Source organism: Gymnoscopelus braueri, assembly GCF_963280865.1.
Source record: "Gymnoscopelus braueri genome assembly, chromosome: 2".
NCBI lineage: Eukaryota > Metazoa > Chordata > Actinopteri > Myctophiformes > Myctophidae > Gymnoscopelus > Gymnoscopelus braueri.
Genome location: NC_137604.1, coordinates 34,977,189 through 34,995,558, shown reverse-complemented (window position 1 = coordinate 34,995,558; position 18,370 = coordinate 34,977,189). Strand labels below are relative to the sequence as shown.

At 41.0% G+C, this 18,370-nt stretch overlaps 1 protein-coding gene across 1 annotated transcript; it reads left to right on the top strand.

Annotated features, from left to right (window-relative positions):
* Positions 1-2,454: 2,454 nt before the first annotated feature.
* sec23b (SEC23 homolog B, coat complex II component) lies at positions 2,455-18,054 on the top strand. The gene is made up of 19 exons (XM_080456715.1): positions 2,455-2,614; positions 4,187-4,414; positions 5,460-5,517; positions 5,653-5,739; positions 6,829-7,065; positions 7,981-8,063; positions 8,199-8,343; positions 10,952-11,110; positions 11,425-11,540; positions 11,882-12,005; positions 12,380-12,460; positions 12,572-12,661; positions 13,141-13,247; positions 13,953-14,106; positions 14,326-14,403; positions 14,659-14,820; positions 15,756-15,842; positions 16,226-16,447; positions 17,125-18,054. The coding sequence occupies exons 2-19, from the start codon at positions 4,194-4,196 to the stop codon at positions 17,212-17,214; spliced, it is 2,301 nt and encodes a 766-aa protein (XP_080312841.1). The 5' UTR covers positions 2,455-2,614; positions 4,187-4,193; the 3' UTR covers positions 17,215-18,054.
* The last annotated feature ends 316 nt before the right edge of the window (positions 18,055-18,370 follow it).

Sequence of the window (18,370 nt, the reverse complement as noted above, 5' to 3'; positions counted from 1 at the left end):
GTAAGTCGCATCGCCAGCCAGCAAGTGCACGGGAGTAGCTAGGATATACCGTGACTGCCTGCAGATACTGTACCCCCCACCAGTCTCTCTCTCTCTCTCTCTCTCTCTCTCTCTATCCTTTCCCACTCTCTCTCTCTCTCTCTCTCTCTCTCTCTCTCTCTCTCTCTCTCTCCCCTCCTCTCTTCCCCCCCCCCCTCTCTCTCTCTCTCTCTCTCTCTCTTCTCTCTCTCTCTCTCTCTCTCTCTCATCCCTCTCTCTCTCCCCTCCCTCCATCCAAGGATAAGGATTTCTCCTGGCTGCAGAATGTAAGCACTGCCATCTACTGCCGTTTATGCGTAGAACCATCACTTGGGCGACAATGGTCCACATGCAGCACCATGGACAGTTCTTCTAGCCATCTGTTATGTATATCCATAATAGATAGATGGCTATCCATCCATCTAGATAGATAGATGGATGGATGGATGATTGATTGATTGATTGATAGTTTATTTGTATTGTATAACAACAAGGCAATTCAATGTGTGTGTTCTGAGTAGGTGATAAGTAGGCTATATAATTCATATGTTTTGAGATAACAATTCTACCAAGTCGTGTAGAGAGGTTGGTCTGTGGCACCATGTATTAATGTTAGCCTTGGATGTTATTTGTGTCAAAATACATCTATGATAGTCCTGATCCGAGGCTATAATGTTAGGCTACGTGTAAATGTTTTGAATTATGTTTCTTTCTTTCTTTTTCTTTTTAGTGCACCTTTGGTTCATCGCAGGTGAGAAGTTGAAGGGAAGGCAAAGGCAGAGATCTGAGTAGCCCCTACGGAACCTCTCCCTCCGCTATATACAGTAGCTCCGAGATGAGGTTCCTCGTTTGTTTCTACCGTTTGCGGTAGACATTGTCGCACATTTTCCACTTTACATGTTTCTTACCCCTTTCTGCACATCGTATCCAAAAAGTAAAGCATTTCCGCCACTCTCTCAGATGTTTTAAGTTCTAGCGGACCATAAAAGCTATCCAATGAGTTGAAGAAAGTATTTAATTTGCCTCGGTTTTCATCCGGTTACATGTTTTTAAGACATTGCGCAAGAGTTGCGCCCGTAGAGATAACATTACTGATTCCCCTACTGGTCAAATGTTGAATTGCATCTTCTAATGCAAAATATTATGGAACCGGATGAAGACCGAGGCAAATTAAATACCTTCCTCAACTCGTTGGATAGCTTTTATGGTCCGCTAGAACTTAAAACATCTGAGAGAGTGGCGGAAATGCTTTACTTTTTGGATATGATGTGCAGAAAGGGGTAAGAAACATGTAAAGTGGAAAATGTGCGACAATGTCTACCGCAAACGGCAGAAACAAACGAGGAACCTCATCTCGGAGCTATATAGCGGAGGGAGAGGTTCCGTCGGAGCTAAGATCTGAGAAGGGATTCCGGTCAGATCAGGTTTTTAAATTAGGCTATTATAATATTCATGATATTTAGTTATGTTTTTTCCCCTCTATCCCAGAATGCGGGTGGAAAGGGAATTGCCCATGGCACGAACTGCCTCGAGAGAGTGGCGGAAATGCTTTACTTTTTGGATATGATGTGCAGAAAGGGGTAAGAAACATGTAAAGTGGAAAATGTGCGACAATGTCTACCGCAAACGGCAGAAACAAACGAGGAACCTCATCTCGGAGCTATATAGCGGAGGGAGAGGTTCCGTCGGAGCTAAGATCTGAGAAGGGATTCCGGTCAGATCAGGTTTTTAAATTAGGCTATTATAATATTCATGATATTTAGTTATGTTTTTTCCCCTCTATCCCAGAATGCGGGTGGAAAGGGAATTGCCCATGGCACGAACTGCCTCGTAAGCATGATTTCTACTTCGTCGCACGACGGCGTCGGGCACCGAAAATAGCCAACCTACAAGCTCACAAAGCGTCCTATCCGCTGCGCGTTCTGGGCTTGTAGATCGGCAATGTTTGACGCACGACACCATCGTACGAAGGAGCATACATGAGATGAATCAGAATGTGTGACGTGACGACAGGAGGAGCCAATGGGAAAGCGCTGAATGTGTAGTAACCAAGCGTTGCCATGTTGGTTTATTATAAGCGACTATGGGCTTATTCTTCTTTAAAGTTGCTTGTAGAAATTGGTAGTTGCGGGTTGCAGTTTTTTGGGCTTGTTTCTAAAGTGTACTTGCTTATTTTTTGTACTTTATTTATTTATGTTTTTTTTAAACCAGTGGTTCTCAAATATTTTCATAAGTGTTTTGTAGCATTTGTGTTGATAGAATGTTTTTTCTTTTTTAAATCCAAATATTCCTCATTTTATTCCAAGAGTTTTTTAAAGTGCTTATGTTGCTTCTTTTGGGCTTGTTTTCCTAGACCTGGTTGTTGCTTATTTCTCTCACAAAACCTGGCAACACTGATGTGTAGTAACACGTCATTCTAGCGAAGTACAACAGGAACCGGTTGTTCTTGGGACCAGCCCCACAGTCTTCTGTCTGTCCTCTCTGTAGGCCCCATCTGCCGCTGAACAGCCAAATGTTCATGTAATTTGGTTTAAATAGTATATATTTTTGTATACTCTTTATTTGGATCTACGATCATCAAACTACATAACATAAGGTAAGAACTATATATCCTATCCGTTATCTCTACGCCCCACCGACTAGAAACTAGGCCAGTCGCATTTTCGCTTTCGACTTGCATAATGCATTTGGATCTTCCACCATAGCCTATTTTACATAGCTATTTTCACCAATCGATACTGCAGCGGGGGGATTTCCATTAGTGTTTCCCCTTAAACCCCCCAACTGATAAAATGGTGCATAGTTACCCCACATTTACACTTCCCATCTCAAAAACGAATTCAATGCAACACACAGTAATGTGTAGACCAGTGAAAGAGCTGCATAGTCTTCCATTACACAACTCATACAGGCAACAAGTAAATCTGAAATTAAAGAAGTCTCTCATGGAATCTGCTTTTTGATTACGGCACACTGTTTAATGTTTCTAGTATATCTGTATTCGTAAACCTGAAATTGTAAGCATGGTTGTTGAGGTATCATTAAGATGTTATATTTATGCAATGATTTACTACACTATATAATCAAGATTGTTAATCTTTTTTTTTTTACATTTGGTTGTATTTTAAGTTTTTAAACTGTTTTCTTGTCCACGAGTTTCCTAGGGCATTGTGGGCATCACTTCCTGTCGATTTGATCAGGGATCAAATCTACAGGAAGTTATGCCCACAATGCCCTAGGAAACAGTGGATACTGTGGATACTTTACATACAGTGGATACTGTATGTAAAATGTTTTCATGTAATGTTATTTCTGTGTGGACCCCAGGAAGAGTTGCTGCTGCTAAGGTAGTAGCTAATGGGGATCCAAATAAACAACAAAAAATGCTCGGAACATCCATCCATTTACTTTTAACACAGAAAGTGGGAACGATTTCTTAGTTACAATGGGTATAATTTAATGTAACACATAATAGTTAATGTTTCTTAGAGAAAATAACATTTCACCATATTGTGTCATTTGTGGATTTATGTGTGTGTGTGTTCTATTTATCTCTTGACATTGTTTATGCTTATATCAAATACAATATTTGAAATATTGTAAGATAGCCTATTTCACAAAGCCTTGCCTCCAATATCCTGCATACTAAGCACTTTATTTACTGAAGAGTGGCTTGCATCCTGGGGGAGGGTGAAATATACTGTATTGTTGTCACACCTGTTCTCAAAGGTGTGACCTATAAATATCCTGTTACCAAAAAATTTAACCTATAAATATCCTGTTACCAAAAAATGTAAGGATTCCTCTACGCTCGTATATCAAAACATGCTGATCAGGTTTTTGATGACATACTTAAGCGTCATCCTTTCTCCTACGTACGTCCTATTTGACCTAAGCATGGACACAAAGGAAACAAAGCCTGTACAACAGTATATACAGTAGAAGGCAGAGTCTCCTTTCAGACTGTAAAATAGCCTTCAACGGAGTAGGAAAGAGCACTCAACCTGTTACGACACACAGGTTGTGTGTGCTCTTGTGCTAAACTTTGATTTGCGCAAGAAGTTTACCACCGTGCTCTTGGACGATCTATTATTCTTCACACAATTTTAATATAGAGCGTTCGACTACTTATTTACCTCTGGATTCTTTATTATTTGTTCTCCCGAAGCTTGGCAATGGCGACCTACCAGGAGTTCATCCAACAAAACGAGGACAGGGATGGGGTGAGGTTCAGCTGGAACCTCTGGCCCTCCAGCCGCCTGGAAGCCACCAGGCTGGTGGTCCCAGTCTCCTGCCTCTTCACCCCCCTGAAGGAAAGGCCTGACTTGCCCCCGGTCCAGTACGAACCGGTCCTCTGCAGCCGAGCCAACTGCAAGGCTGTGCTCAACCCACTATGGTGAGTTGATTGAAAATAGATTTTCACTGGGTGGATTGTATTAATCGATTAATTGAATAAGCATATTCCGTAATCAACTTAGAGATGTAGCATATAACAACTCTAATATGTGTTATTTACAACTTCACCAAAATGTGAAGCTTGTCTTTGTTGAATGAAATGAAAAGCTCTTCTTACTGTAGGTTTTTGACTGCTCTGTAAGCATGTTAAGCAATTTAAAGATGTCTGTTTGTTCAGATAACTTTTGATGAGCATTCCATTAATTTTACCATACTGTTGTAGTATAAATGATTAGGAATCTCATAATTTAATTCAATATTCAAAAACAGATTAATGGATTCATGAGAATAAATGTTAGCTGAGCCTGCAGCCCAAAATATTTCTCACACTCAAATATTTTCAGTAGCTTATAAGCATTCTATCAGCTAGTTAACATAAGGGGGTAAGACGAATGACCTGAAATTAATTGTTGAATATCTCTTGATATGCTGGATTCTCCCCCAATGTTTTTGGTTAAACTAGCCTGCCTACTGTCCTGAAAAATATTATTTTCTTCCATCTTCTTGTTTTATGAGTAGATATCTCCTTTTAAACGATGGGTGTCTTATTCATCGGTTCTCGAGGTGACGAAAAACGTCACTTGCATTCATTGTGACATGGGTAAAAATCTGTGCAACTGTCTAGTGGCTTGCTGCTACGTATGTTGTTTTGTGGTATTGCCTCTTTGTGTTAAGTAAATATAAACATAAGGGTTAGAGATGGACAGTATGCAGTTTCAGTGCATCATCTGCCCAAATGTTTGTCAGTGACTCATCTAAAAATTGCTGAGGTGCAATAACCTTTAGGTGTGGTATAGCACACCTTCAGGAATATGACATCTGAGCCAGCGCTCCAAGAGTAGACTTTTGTAGGCGCAGCTGGAGCCCTCGGCTAATTTTGACTGCACACTGCAGACACACCTATACCTATACTAGCATAATAATAATTATGCTGCTGGCATTTGGTCTCTTGAGTACTCACTTTCTGATTTTGTCCTCTTATACAGTCAAGTCGACTACAGAGCCAAGATATGGGCGTGTAACTTCTGCTTCCAAAGAAACCCAGTAAGTAGTGAATAGTCTAATATATACTGTAGGTACCACCATGTGTGATTTATGAAGGCACAAGACCTGTAACGTTTGTGTAATAGGCCTATAATCTTTTGTTTATATGTCATTCTTTATTTCTCTTCCCTCCAGTTCCCACCGTCATATGCAGGAATATCAGATGTGAACCAGCCAGCTGAACTTATGCCTCAGTTCTCTACCATTGAGTACATAGTACAGGTAAACATGTCCTATATGACTGCACTCTAATCTTGACCACGAGTAAAGAGATTGTATGTACTGGACACATGCTGTGCATAGGTTAATCCATTTTCTCTGATGCAAGCTTTTACTACATTTATGGTCACTAAACGTCCAAGGGATTTATCTCACCCTGGTGCTCATTGAAACATCACTCTACTTTGTTGAACTTTGTTGACACAGAGTATTTTTTGCCATGCATGTGTGCATGCTATCATGCTGTCCAATCAACTTTGAGCTGGAAAATATCCTTATGATATCATCCTGTTGAGTTCCAATGCTGACCGTTGTTATTGGCGGGAAGTGACTCAGGAGGTAGAACCCTGGTCCCTTCAAGTTGTAGTTGAATGGTATTACGTACAGCAGATAAATCATTAAACTCAAGTGGAGCATCTTCTTCCCTAAAGCATTCTCAGAAAATGACAGCAGGTACACACATTGCCATGTAATATTTTCAGTTGTCATGTTGCAGACATATCTATCGATCTAGACTCTATAAGATATGTGACATTAATTCCTACCAACACCATCATGCCTCTTTCGACATGCCTTTAAGCAAGGCTATGACAGACAAGTTTAATTGTACAGCACATTTCATACACAAAGTATACTACACATACTGTATGAAATTGATTGATGAAATAGACTCCTGAGGAAGTAGTGTATTAATGTGATACAACTATGTATGGTATAGAGATGTTAAGGAGTGTCACTTATGGACATATAAGAATCATATTTGTATATCAGCCACAATTCCTCAGGGGCAGTCACATGGTTTTAGCAGCTGTATCAGGTTAGACACTTCTAGGATGGTTAAGTTCTGTGCGTTAATTTTTCAAACTTTGTCATGAGTACATTCACAAAAAACGTGAATATAATGCGACAAAGCAACATAATTAACATTTTCGTATTGTTTATTTTTCGTATTGTTTATTTGTCATGCCCCCGGTGTGTATAAGGCCTTAACTGTTGATGTTTGGACTTGGGCTGCAAGTCAAAAGTCATACATTGGGAACACCATTCAGCCATAGTCTAAAAAACATTCTGCCCCTTCCAAATTGTTGACAGCGTGGGCCGTCCACTCCGTTGGTCTTCCTGTATGTGGTGGACACCTGTTTGGAAGAAGAGGATCTCCAGGCTCTCAGGGAATCCCTCCAGATGTCCCTGAGCCTGCTGCCGCCCAATGCCCTGGTGGGCCTCATCACCTTTGGACGCATGGTCCAGGTCCATGAGCTCAGCTGCGAGGGCATCGCGAAGAGCTACGTTTTCAGGGGCACCAAGGAGCTCACTGCTAAACAGATCCAGGTGGGTGAATTAGGGAAAGCGAGTGGGGAATTGAGGGGGGAGGGAGTGAAGACACAACATCACTATTTTTGGTGTTGCATCGCAGCGCGCTGTGAACTTGTAGATCGGCTATTTTCACTATTTTTGTATGCCACCATTGTACACCGAAGTAGAATGCAGGGTTAAGTGGTTAAACAGACTAATCGATTTAGTCAAATATAACACATTTATTAGAAGTTTTTTCATGTTAATTCCTTGATATATAAGAAAAAAATGTAATATATATAATATATATTTTGGTTAATTGCCCAGCCCTACTATGTACTATATGCCATTGCCAACTATGGTAACAGTATGACGATGAAAGGGAATTTTAGTAGATGCTTTCAAAAAGTAAAGTAGAGCATGTACATTCGATCTGGTAAACAGGTACAGACACGGAGAATCAAGGCTGAGACACGGTTAAACTTGATCCCACGGTATGCTTTATAAATACGAGATCATTGTTATGTGTCTACCCATAAAGATCTCCATCCAGGTTACTGACAATGCGTTGATCTATCATCTAGGATCACATCTAGGTCATAGCATAGAAACACAATGAGCTGCAATGAAATGTAATCCATCGCACGGGAGTCCCCGTGGAGGGAGTCTGCACGTTAGGAGAGAAATGAAATGCTATGAATGGATGTGATGATCCAGGTCAACTTAGATGGCACAGTTAGATGGTACTTTATTGTCCTAACGGGATACAATAAAGTTCAAATTACCGTGGGGTCAAATAGAACAATTTGTGTTTTCATAAATTTGTTTACCAGTATCATTGCTGCTTATTTGTAGCTTAAAATCTCAATCAACATTATAATCAAACTGATGTAGCCATTCTCAGTAAGCTGTAATGTTTTGATGTTTTGTAATACTTGTTTGTGTGTTTAGGAGATGCTGGGTTTAATGAAGCCTGCCGCGTCGGGACAGCAAGGCCGTCCTGTTGCACCTCAAGAGGCCGCAGCTACTTGCAAGTATGGAATACTGGCACTTTAACACTAGAGAATATTGAATGACTATTTCTACAATGACAATCTTTTGGCCAGCACGTACATCATCTGTAGCAGTTATCCTGTCTTAACGAGTTACGTGCATGTTTCTGTGTGTAGGTTCTTACAGCCTGTCCACCGAGTGGACATGAACCTGACAGACCTGCTAGGGGAGCTCCAGAGAGACCCCTGGCCAGTCCCTCAGGGCAAAAGGCCTCTTCGTTCCACTGGTGTGGCTCTGTCTGTTGCTGTGGGCCTGCTGGAGGTACTAGCCTACTACACATGTCATCTGTCTCTTTCACGCACACAAACACATACACAATCACATGTCTACAGCTGAGGAATGTATACTGTACCGTTCACATGCATACTAGCTCACTAACGCATAGACATTGTAGACTTTGTACATGCATAGACACTTTCATTTAATTATTTAGTACTAACCTGAATTTTGCCTATTCCACAGTGATGATCATGCCACATATTTAGCTACAGGAAGACACACACACACGCAAATGTAATAACACATAATAATCCTGATAATGCTATCTCCTGAGGGATTTTTGTTGCTCTAGTACATGTTGTGCTTTGTCAGTTCAAAGCTCAGCTGGTTTCCATTTTGCCTACTGTCCTTTCTCCTCTTGTCTCTCTTCCTCCCCCATATCCCTTTATCTTCTGCTAAACCAAGCACTTACATAATAGATCACTCTCGTCGCCTTGCTCTTATGGCCGATCAGTCTTGATTAGAATAAAATTAGGGCCTTCCATCATTTAACTGCTTTGGATTGGAATCTGGGCGATCTCAGCAAAACTTTCACTTGATCAATGATTCGTTTGTATATAAACCAGCCATAAAAGCAATGTGAACCCAGTTTCCTGTTGCCTATTTTTCTGTGGCCATACTAAATCCATTTCATGTAAATGTACTTTTGGATGATCAGATTTTGTCAACATACAAATAAATCCCAGGCAGCTCACCGGCTCTTTATTCATTGTTACTTTGCATTGAGTGGGTATTATCACAGATCAACTCCCACCCCACCCTCTTTTGTTGTGACCTTGTTCTCACAACTATCAAAGTAGTTGTTGAAAAAGGTACACGTACAAATCCTACATTTAACAGTGAGAGTACAATCTCATAGTTAAATCAACACTGAGGTATTTATTTACTGTGTAACATGACACGGCTCTGTCCAAAATGTCTGGCCTTTCCCAGACTCCTGCACTTGGACTTTGTCACATATTCTGAATGGGTGACATCAAGTCTGCCCTTTAGTGAAGACATAAAGTACATGGAGACTTAGCAGATTTTGCTACCGTTTATGCAGACTTTCAGCTACTGTCTTTTTCCAGCCAGTTGTTTTAAGAGAATTTTCCACAATTGAATGGCAAAATGACAACGACAGAACAGCTGTTGCATGGTGTTGGAATCCAATGTTTCACCCTGTGGTTATTAGGTACGGTTCTTATCTACAGTACAACACAAGGGTGACGTGTCACTTAAGATTGTCTAGGTGCTTGTTGTCAGTACACAAAAGTGTCAGGATGTTCCTACAGTTCTATGGTCTCTAAACTGCTGATGGGACCTGACTATCGGCTATGAGTTTCCCAGTAATATGTTTGACTAATGGCCCGTGCACACAGTCAGACAAAAACATTTTTACACTAACTAACTTTTGCACGCCTACTCCGAAATTGTCATCTGACGAGTGGCTGCAACGGTGCATAATTATCTTAACCGAAGCCAATGTTTCTTATGCATTGCTGATATGTAAAAAATCAGCTCATAGGCTACTTACCTGATATTCCGACTGTTTCTTAGAATTCTGTGTTGTGTGATGATAAACAGCATAGTTTGTATGTAATGCTATAACCGATAGGCTGGCCTGCTTTGCTTAGACGTAGCGTATTAATAGCTTCAATCTTGTGTTTTGTACAATTTTATTGGAGGACAATAAAGTACCATCTCACTGTGCCATCTAAGTTGACCTGGATAATCGCATCCATTCATAGCATTTCATTTCTCATCTAACCCTTTATGGGGACGTGCATTGGATTACATCGCAATGCAGGTCATTGTGTTTCTATGCCATGACCTAGTAGAGGAAGTGATGAAACTGGATATACCTCCATGACAGTGATTCATCTTCATTCAAAGATAATGTAGAAGCATGTCATTAGTGAGTAAGAAATCTAAGATATTGAGTATCCTATGAACGTGTCTTTGTAAGATCTGAGCATTTATTATCAAGATAATGTCAGCAGAATATGCACTGACAATAGCAAAACCGTAGCAAACTTATCACTGGAATTGCTTTCACTCGTTATTTTGTATCTCCCACTGAGTCAGTAAAATGATGATGTTAATTTAACTCTGAAAAGTGTATAAATGGAACCACTCTCTTAGGAGTATAATTAATACTAAAGATGTTAATGTGTATGATACTTTTTTTTAACTATGAATTATTCATCAGATTTAGATTTCATGTATTCCTGGCTCTCAAGTTCATTTAGCTTGCATCATGAGGTGCTACTCTATTTGTTAATTGAATTTAAAATACTCTGGCTCATTTTGCAAATGCAAACTAATTCTAAACTAATCTTTTGGCTGTTTATATTGGGATGGCCTCTATAATTACAGATTAATTTCAGGAGGAAATTTGATTTTCATTGGAGTAAAAATAATCTTCTTAAATAGTGGTTGGCTGTCTTAATTATCTTCCTAATCTTTCTCCTGAAAGTTGTGACCCCCTAAATCTGACACATGTGTCCATTAGGTTTCATTACGATGATTATTGACCAGCTCTGTTAGTGATGGGGAGACAAACAGAGATCTTGAACTTAAGCCTACTTTTGTCTCACTCTCTCCCCAGGGTACGTATCCCAACACAGGGGCCCGTGTGATGCTGTTTACTGGCGGCCCCCCCAGCCAGGGCCCAGGAATGGTGGTGGGAGATGAGTTGAAGACCCCCATCCGCTCGTGGCATGACATCACGAAGGACAATGCTCGCCACCTGAAGAAAGCTACCAAGGTGAGAGAATGAGTGACACATTCTTATACACATTTAAAATGTGTTTTTATTTGTGGATTTCTGTCTTGAAACCACATTGTGTATGGATCAACTTCCTTCGCTAGGAAATTACAACATTACATGACATTATAGTTGTGAACCGTAATTCTGTATTTGTAAATGTTTTTTTGTTTGTGTTTTCTCTACCCATACATACCCGTACATTTAGGTCGATGCATGTCTTAAATTATCCGATATTATAGTACCGTAATACTAACATCACAACTTTCCACAACAATTTTCCTGAGTATGTGTGTTTTTTCTGTGATGTTCAGTACTACGAAGCCCTGTCGAACCGCTCTTCTGTGAACGGCCACTGTATTGATATCTACGCCTGTGCTCTGGACCAGACCGGACTGCTGGAGATGAAGTGCTTATCAAACTTTACTGGGTCAGTCAGTCCACTACAACACTGTTTCTCAACCAGTGATAATTACAGATGGTCCAGGCAGGAAATGTTAAAATATTGAAAATAATATATTGTACCTATAATAGGCGTAGTGACGTAAGTGGCGATCCTGTGACATAAGAGGCGCGCCTGTGACATAAGTGGCGAACATGTGACATAAGTGGCGAGCCTGTGACATAAGTTGTCAAAGAGCCTGTCAAATTCATCACCTTTTCACATAGCCGTCTTTTAGAAACATAAGCTTTGTGGCTTTGGGTTCTTTGTGTGTGAGTGAGTAAGTAAGTGAGCTTCCTAAAGTAAATATGTTGTTGTGCTGTTCTCAGGGGCCACATTGTAATGGGTGACTCCTTCAACACCTCCCTCTTCAAGCAGACCTTCCAGCGCGTCTTCAGTAAGGACTACAATGGAGAGTTCCGCATGGCCTTCGGAGCCACATTGGAGGTTAAGGTGAGGGAGGGGGGAATGGATCCAGTGTTTTCAGTCACTATCATGATTATTTCGAAATCCTCTTAATTATTCAATTAACCAACATGAGCAAGAACAAGTCATGAGCAAGACTGGTTCTAAATATCTGTTTCGATATATTATCGGTTAATTGCACTGCCCTATAATGGAGCCATATTGAATTATAGACATGCTCATCGTGGATTAGTAGTACTATGTTTTGTCAATCTCATTCACCATGGCGAATTGATACTTGATTAGCAGTCATACTTGGAGTAACTGATTTAATAGCATTCAGTAGTACTTATTTTATAAATGTATTATGTAATACTTACAATTGTTGTCGTGACTTCTTGTGTATGTGTGTTTGCATGTAGACATCAAGGGAGCTGAAGGTGTGTGGGGCCATTGGACCGTGTGTGTCACTAAACTCTAAGGGTCCCTGCATTTCAGAGAATGTGAGTCATTGTTATGGAGGAAAATCACTGACATTCAAATTCCGTCGTTCTTACAATTGATGGACTGTACTCACTGATATTTATCACCATCTGTCTCACTGCTTTGTGTAGGAGATGGGTGTTGGTGGGACCAGCCAGTGGAAAATATGCGGTCTCGACTCTTCCACTACTTTAGCCATGTATTTTGAAGTAGTGAATCAGGTAACGCACACAAAAATATACTTACTTTATAGGTTTATCTTGTAAGCTCGTCTGAGAAGTTCTCATGCACTTCAAGTGGTAATTCTTTCTCCATTTTATCACAAAATCCAGTTATCTATTATCTGGTTGACAAAAGCATCATGCCTAATTGCAATTATGTTAAATGCACTGTTTTTATGTAAATCTTTATATGTTTTATAAGTTGTAACTTTTTGTACTGCTGCTACCCCGAACAGTGCTCCCTCGTAAAAGAGATTTTGTATCTCATTTCACCCACCTATATAAAGGTCAAATTTGAAGAAGATGTTTACATAAAAAGTTGCATCATACCACTGAATCATTCTAGATAATGGGAGAAAACAGTATCCATGTAATCCTGAACCCAGATCATTTTGTTAGAAGCATACTGAGAGTGGGAGGGTAAAAGAGCTGATTGTGAGCATTCTTACTGACTGTCTCCATTGTGGTGTGTGTTGCAGCACAATGCACCCGTCCCCCAGGGTGGCAGAGGGGCGATCCAATTTGTGACCCAGTACCAGCACTCCAGCACTCAGAGAAGAGTCCGAGTCAGCACCATCGCCAGGAAGTAAGTCTGAGCTCTGTTAGCAAGGGGAAGGTTTCATTACAGGCTAAATTTAATAAACCATTGGCTTTAATATTCTCAGATAACATGTTAGTTCAAATTGGTGCAATATGTTATTACCAGCTAGATCAATTAAGATAAAATAAGTTCTTACTGTTATCCACTAGTGTGTGTGTGTGTGTGTGTGTGTGTGTGTGTGTGTGTGTGTGTGTGTGTGTGTGTGTGTGTGTGTGTGTGTGTGTGTGTGTGTGTGTGTGTGTGTGTGTGTGTGTGTGTGTGTGTGTGTGTGTGTGTGTATATATATATATATAGTAAGCAAAAATAGGCCCCCAAAAGGCCAGAATATGTGAAGCTGTGGCCCGTGGAAGAACATTGTGTGTTGCTCACCACAGCACAAAAAAAGCAAAAGCCATAGAACCCAAATATAGACTTCTGATAAAGGCTACATGTATGACGTGTCAAGCAAAAACAAAATCTATTACTAGCAGTAGAGAGTTCTCTGCCAGTAGAGTTCTCTGCCAGTGAATACCAGAGTCAATATTGGCCTTGTTGAAAAAGGACGTTTGCACTAAATTCCATTGTGGCACAAAGACATTTAAAGCCCCACCCACATGCGTCATTCTTACACCTTCCACTCTCACCTGCCCTTCTCTGGTTTCACCACCCCTTCCCTTGCTGACGTGCCTCTCTTTCTGTCCCTCCCACCAGTTGGGCGGATGCCCAGACACAGATCCAGCACATTGAGACGTCATTCGACCAGGAGGCGTCTGCCGTGCTCATGGCTCGCCTGGGCGTCTTCAGGGCAGAATCGGAGGAGGGGCCAGATGTCCTGCGCTGGCTTGACAGACAGCTCATCCGCTTGGTGAGTGACAGTCCCAAACCGCTGACGAAAGAGGCCAATGTAATGGAAGAAAAATGAGAACAATGCACCCTGGGAGTTGTCTGGAATGTACAGTATGAATAGTGCAGAATGTAGCCTCATTCCTCTTGTTGATCTAGTGTAGCTCTTTCACATGCCAGGCTGTATTATTAGAGGTATGCTGTTCAGTGTTCTGAGGTTTGTTCTCTTCCTTGGTTACAGTGTCAAAAGTTTGGCCAGTTCAACAAGGACGATCCGACATCCTTCAAACTGTCAGAGTCTCTGTCCCTGTACCCACAGGTAAGTCTGCCACCTAGTGGGCCATCATGGGATTATATACTCATCAAACCATTATGGGAGATGAATTACAGAGTTGAATCTAATTAAATCTCACCTCTATCCAGCATGGCAACAATAATCATCTTTTTTCCCAAGTTAACTAACACATTGATGCTGGCTTGTTCGAAAATGTCTAAAACATAGCATCTCGATAACTCATTGGATGCGTCATAACTAGTTTGCTTCCCCCTCTCTTTATCTCCTCCCTTCCGGCAGTTCATGTTCCACTTGCGGCGGTCGCCATTCCTGCAGGTGTTCAACAACAGTCCAGATGAATCATCTTACTACAGGCACCACTTTGTCCGTGAGGATCTCACGCAGTCTCTAATCATGGTCCAGCCCATCCTCTACTCTTACTCCTTCTATGGGCCACCAGAGGTCAGTCTCATACCTAGATCAACACCACTGCAGAACCTCTGAACTCTATGCTGTCAAATCCTGTGTGTTAACTTGACACTGAGAGAGTTACACTCCAATAGTTAAATTAACCACATGAACCCTAGCATCCCTATTCTGTGTCTGTCATAATACTGTAGGCGAACAGTCCGCGAAAATAGCAGATTGCCTACTTGTTGTTAACTAGTTGTACGAGCTCTTGTTTTATTGCTTTATTGGATCTTGTTTATTTGATACACGTATTTGCTTTAGCTCTTGCTCATTTGATTTTCCTGTTTGTCTCATCTGTTTAAAAAAGTAGGTAGCTGATATATTGCACTTTTACCTCAGCACTAGGTATACTTGTTTTTACTTGTATGCTTGTTTTAAAAGAGAATGCACTTAAAACTTCTGGTGATTAGTAGTTTCGTTCCCGACCTATGTTGAATGCATTATTGTAAGTCGCTTTGGATAAAAGCGTCTGCTAAATTGACTGTAATGTAATGTAATCTACAAGCTCACAACTCGTTACACGTTGTAAGGTTGTTTGTTTTGGGCGAATAATTCAGTGTTGATGAAAAAGGAGGGGACCAAGTATTGACCCCCAGGGGACCCGGGTCAATAAAGTATAGGGTTTTATCACTCACTTTTATTGTGTACTGGCAAACCTGTTAGGGCTGTTTTAAGGTACCGCCAACGCTGCATTCAAGTTGTCTTAGACATGGTAACTTCCTCAAGGTATTTACCGAGGTGTGGCCTATAACGGGCTATAGACACTTATTTAGAAGGTTAATTGTTAAATCTGAATCTGAATATTTTGGACCAGTCATAACAGGCGAACATTTGTCAAAAATAGGCGGTTAGTTCAAATTGGCTCTGTCGGTGTCTCATTGTGAACGTGAGCATTGACCTGTGTGACGTTTGTCCATTCTCCACAGCCTGTGCTCCTGGACAGCAGCAGCATCCTGCCAGACAAAATCCTCCTCATGGACACCTTCTTCCAGCTGGTCATCTTCCACGGAGAGGTGAGACTCAACACCTTGGTGTAGTCCAGTAGTTCTCAAACTTTTTATTTGATTTCAAGGACCCCCATAACTCTGAGAGTATACAAATGGAACCAAATAAGGGTCCCATACGGGTCCATTTGATTTCATTTGTATACACTCAAGAGTTACAGACCTGTAAGGTCCATTTGGAACCCCCCCCCAGGAACTCTGAGGGTTCCTGGACCCCACTTTCAGTGTCAATACACACCCTTTGCCACGACAGTGACTCACTTTGTTTAGATAGATAACACATCAAATCTCAGAAATGCTAACACATGTTGTGAAAGGAGGTTCTTTCATGTGTATCAGAGGTTAACTGAGAGATTGACCAAATCTCACACTCTTCTCCTTCTTCTTTGTAGACGATTGCCCAGTGGCGTAAGGCAGGATATCAGGAATTGGCCGAATACGAGAACTTCAAACAGCTGCTGCAGGCGCCGCTGGATGACGCCCAGGAGATCCTACAGACACGCTTCCCCATGCCACGCTACATCGATACGGAGCACGGCGGCTCACAGGCCCGTTTCCTGCTGTCCAAAGTCAACCCCTCACAGACTCACAACAACCTCTACGCCTGGGGACAGGTATGGTACACCATATATGCGATGCACGAGACATCTGCCATTTGGGGCTTAAGCTTTTTAACCACATGAACCCTAGCATCCATTTTCTGCGGTGAACAGGCGGAAATTACAGACCTACAAGCTCACAAGACGTCATCTTGCATTGTGAGCTTGTAGATTGGTGATTTTCGGAGAGAGAGATTTGGTGTAGAGGGGAAAAACGAGGGGGCCAAGGATAGACCTTTGGGGGACCCTAGTTAAAAGACGACGTCACCCATTTTCAACCCATCTTCGTATAATTGGTCCTCACTAATAATCATTATAATGTGGTACCATCTAGAATCTGAAAATATATAAATGTTTCAAATTAAAGAGGAGCTAAGCTGTAGCCACCACTGTATGATGCCACCCCCTTGATCAGTGCCCTTCTGACAATGGCAAAGTCCTGGATAAGCCATGGATAAGCCAATCTCGGCAATGAGTGGACAAAATTGGATTGGTTTCATCCGTAGGAATTATATACTCTCATAATATCAGTCCTTCAACCCATTCAATCTTTAAAAAATGGGAGGACTAAACTGTAGTGGGACTGGCTGTGTGGTTTTGAAGAGATGATGTCTTTTCAGATATTCAATGTTTTTGGATAATCGGGTCATTGATCTTACCCCTTTTCTTCCTGGCTTCATCTGTTTCTGTAGGAGACAGGAGCCCCAATCCTGACGGACGACGTCAGCCTCCAGGTCTTCATGGACCATCTGAAGAAACTGGCCGTGTCCAGCTCAACATAGAAAGTCTCCATGCTGGGACCAAACTAAAGTATGCAAGACGAGGAATACGTTAGAAGAGAGACATTCCTGTACTAACATAGGGACCAGATGACATCTCTACAACTAAACTAAGGGCTGAGACAAAGCTCAAGTTCTCACTTGATGTTGAATCCTCCAGTAACACTTCCATGTGAAGTGAATCTTTCTAAAGGAGAAGTTTCAAGACAGAAAGAGGATTTACACAGGAACCCAGTAACATTTCCATGTTTCATTCCCTTGATATTTATGACGATTCTGTTCAAGAGTCATTTTGTTCTTCACATGACCATTCTGGTAAGATTTCTTGGGCCGTTTTGTCCCCACTTTGTCTATTAGATACAGAATGATCTGAGTAATAATTTAATTGTTTTATTTTGTTATACTTGTTTGTCCATGTGTAAGTGTTCCAACGGCTTTGGTTTAAAAATGCTGTTTAATAAGAGGCTTTACTTTTTCTGTTATGCTACTTCTAGATATTTCTCATTAATGTATTGCTGTGAAATTAGCTATGACGCACGTTTTAATATGTGCCGATGGCTGTTATCACAATTTGACAATGATGTATTATGAGACAAGTGTCCTCTGACAGAATTCACCCTCCCCGAATGATACAAAATAATGCTCTGATGAAACAAAGTCTATTATACGACTAGGGTCCTGAAATGTGAAGTTGTCGTTGACTCTAATTTCAATGATGAGCTTTGGCATTCTATGATAAACAACTTTACAGTACTGTAGTTGTCTATTCACCATCATTTTGTATTGAATGACTGCCCAAATCTGAATGTAGTCGCTTTGTAATTAAACCTTAATCTAACTGTACTACTGTATCCATTGACTAGATTCTTGTGTGTGTGTGTGTGTTTTTGGTGTCATGAGCATTACTCTTTGCTGAGATGCGTACATACTTTTCATTCAACATAATTCCAAGCTTTCCAGGGCAAGGCAAGTTTATTGTGTAGCTTGTTTTACACTAAACATAAAGCATCAAGACAGCAAAATAAACACATTTTGAAGGTACATTTGGATGCAAGTAATTTTTTTAACAAAGACGAGAAATAGGGGCGCCCGTTTTCCAAGAAAACACTGACCTATGACCTTATGTGGAAGCTGTGCTATGGGCAGTGGAGAGGGATTA

Excerpts from the sequence above, each read along its gene's own strand:
- sec23b (XM_080456715.1), top strand. The coding sequence starts at position 4,194 with ATGGCGACCTACCAGGAGTTCATCCAACAAAACGAGGACAGGGATGGG. Across the intron at positions 13,248-13,952 it reads GTCAGCACCATCGCCAGGAA|TTGGGCGGATGCCCAGACAC; the intron begins GTAAGTCTGAGC and ends CCCTCCCACCAG. Across the intron at positions 14,404-14,658 it reads CTCTGTCCCTGTACCCACAG|TTCATGTTCCACTTGCGGCG; the intron begins GTAAGTCTGCCA and ends CCCTTCCGGCAG.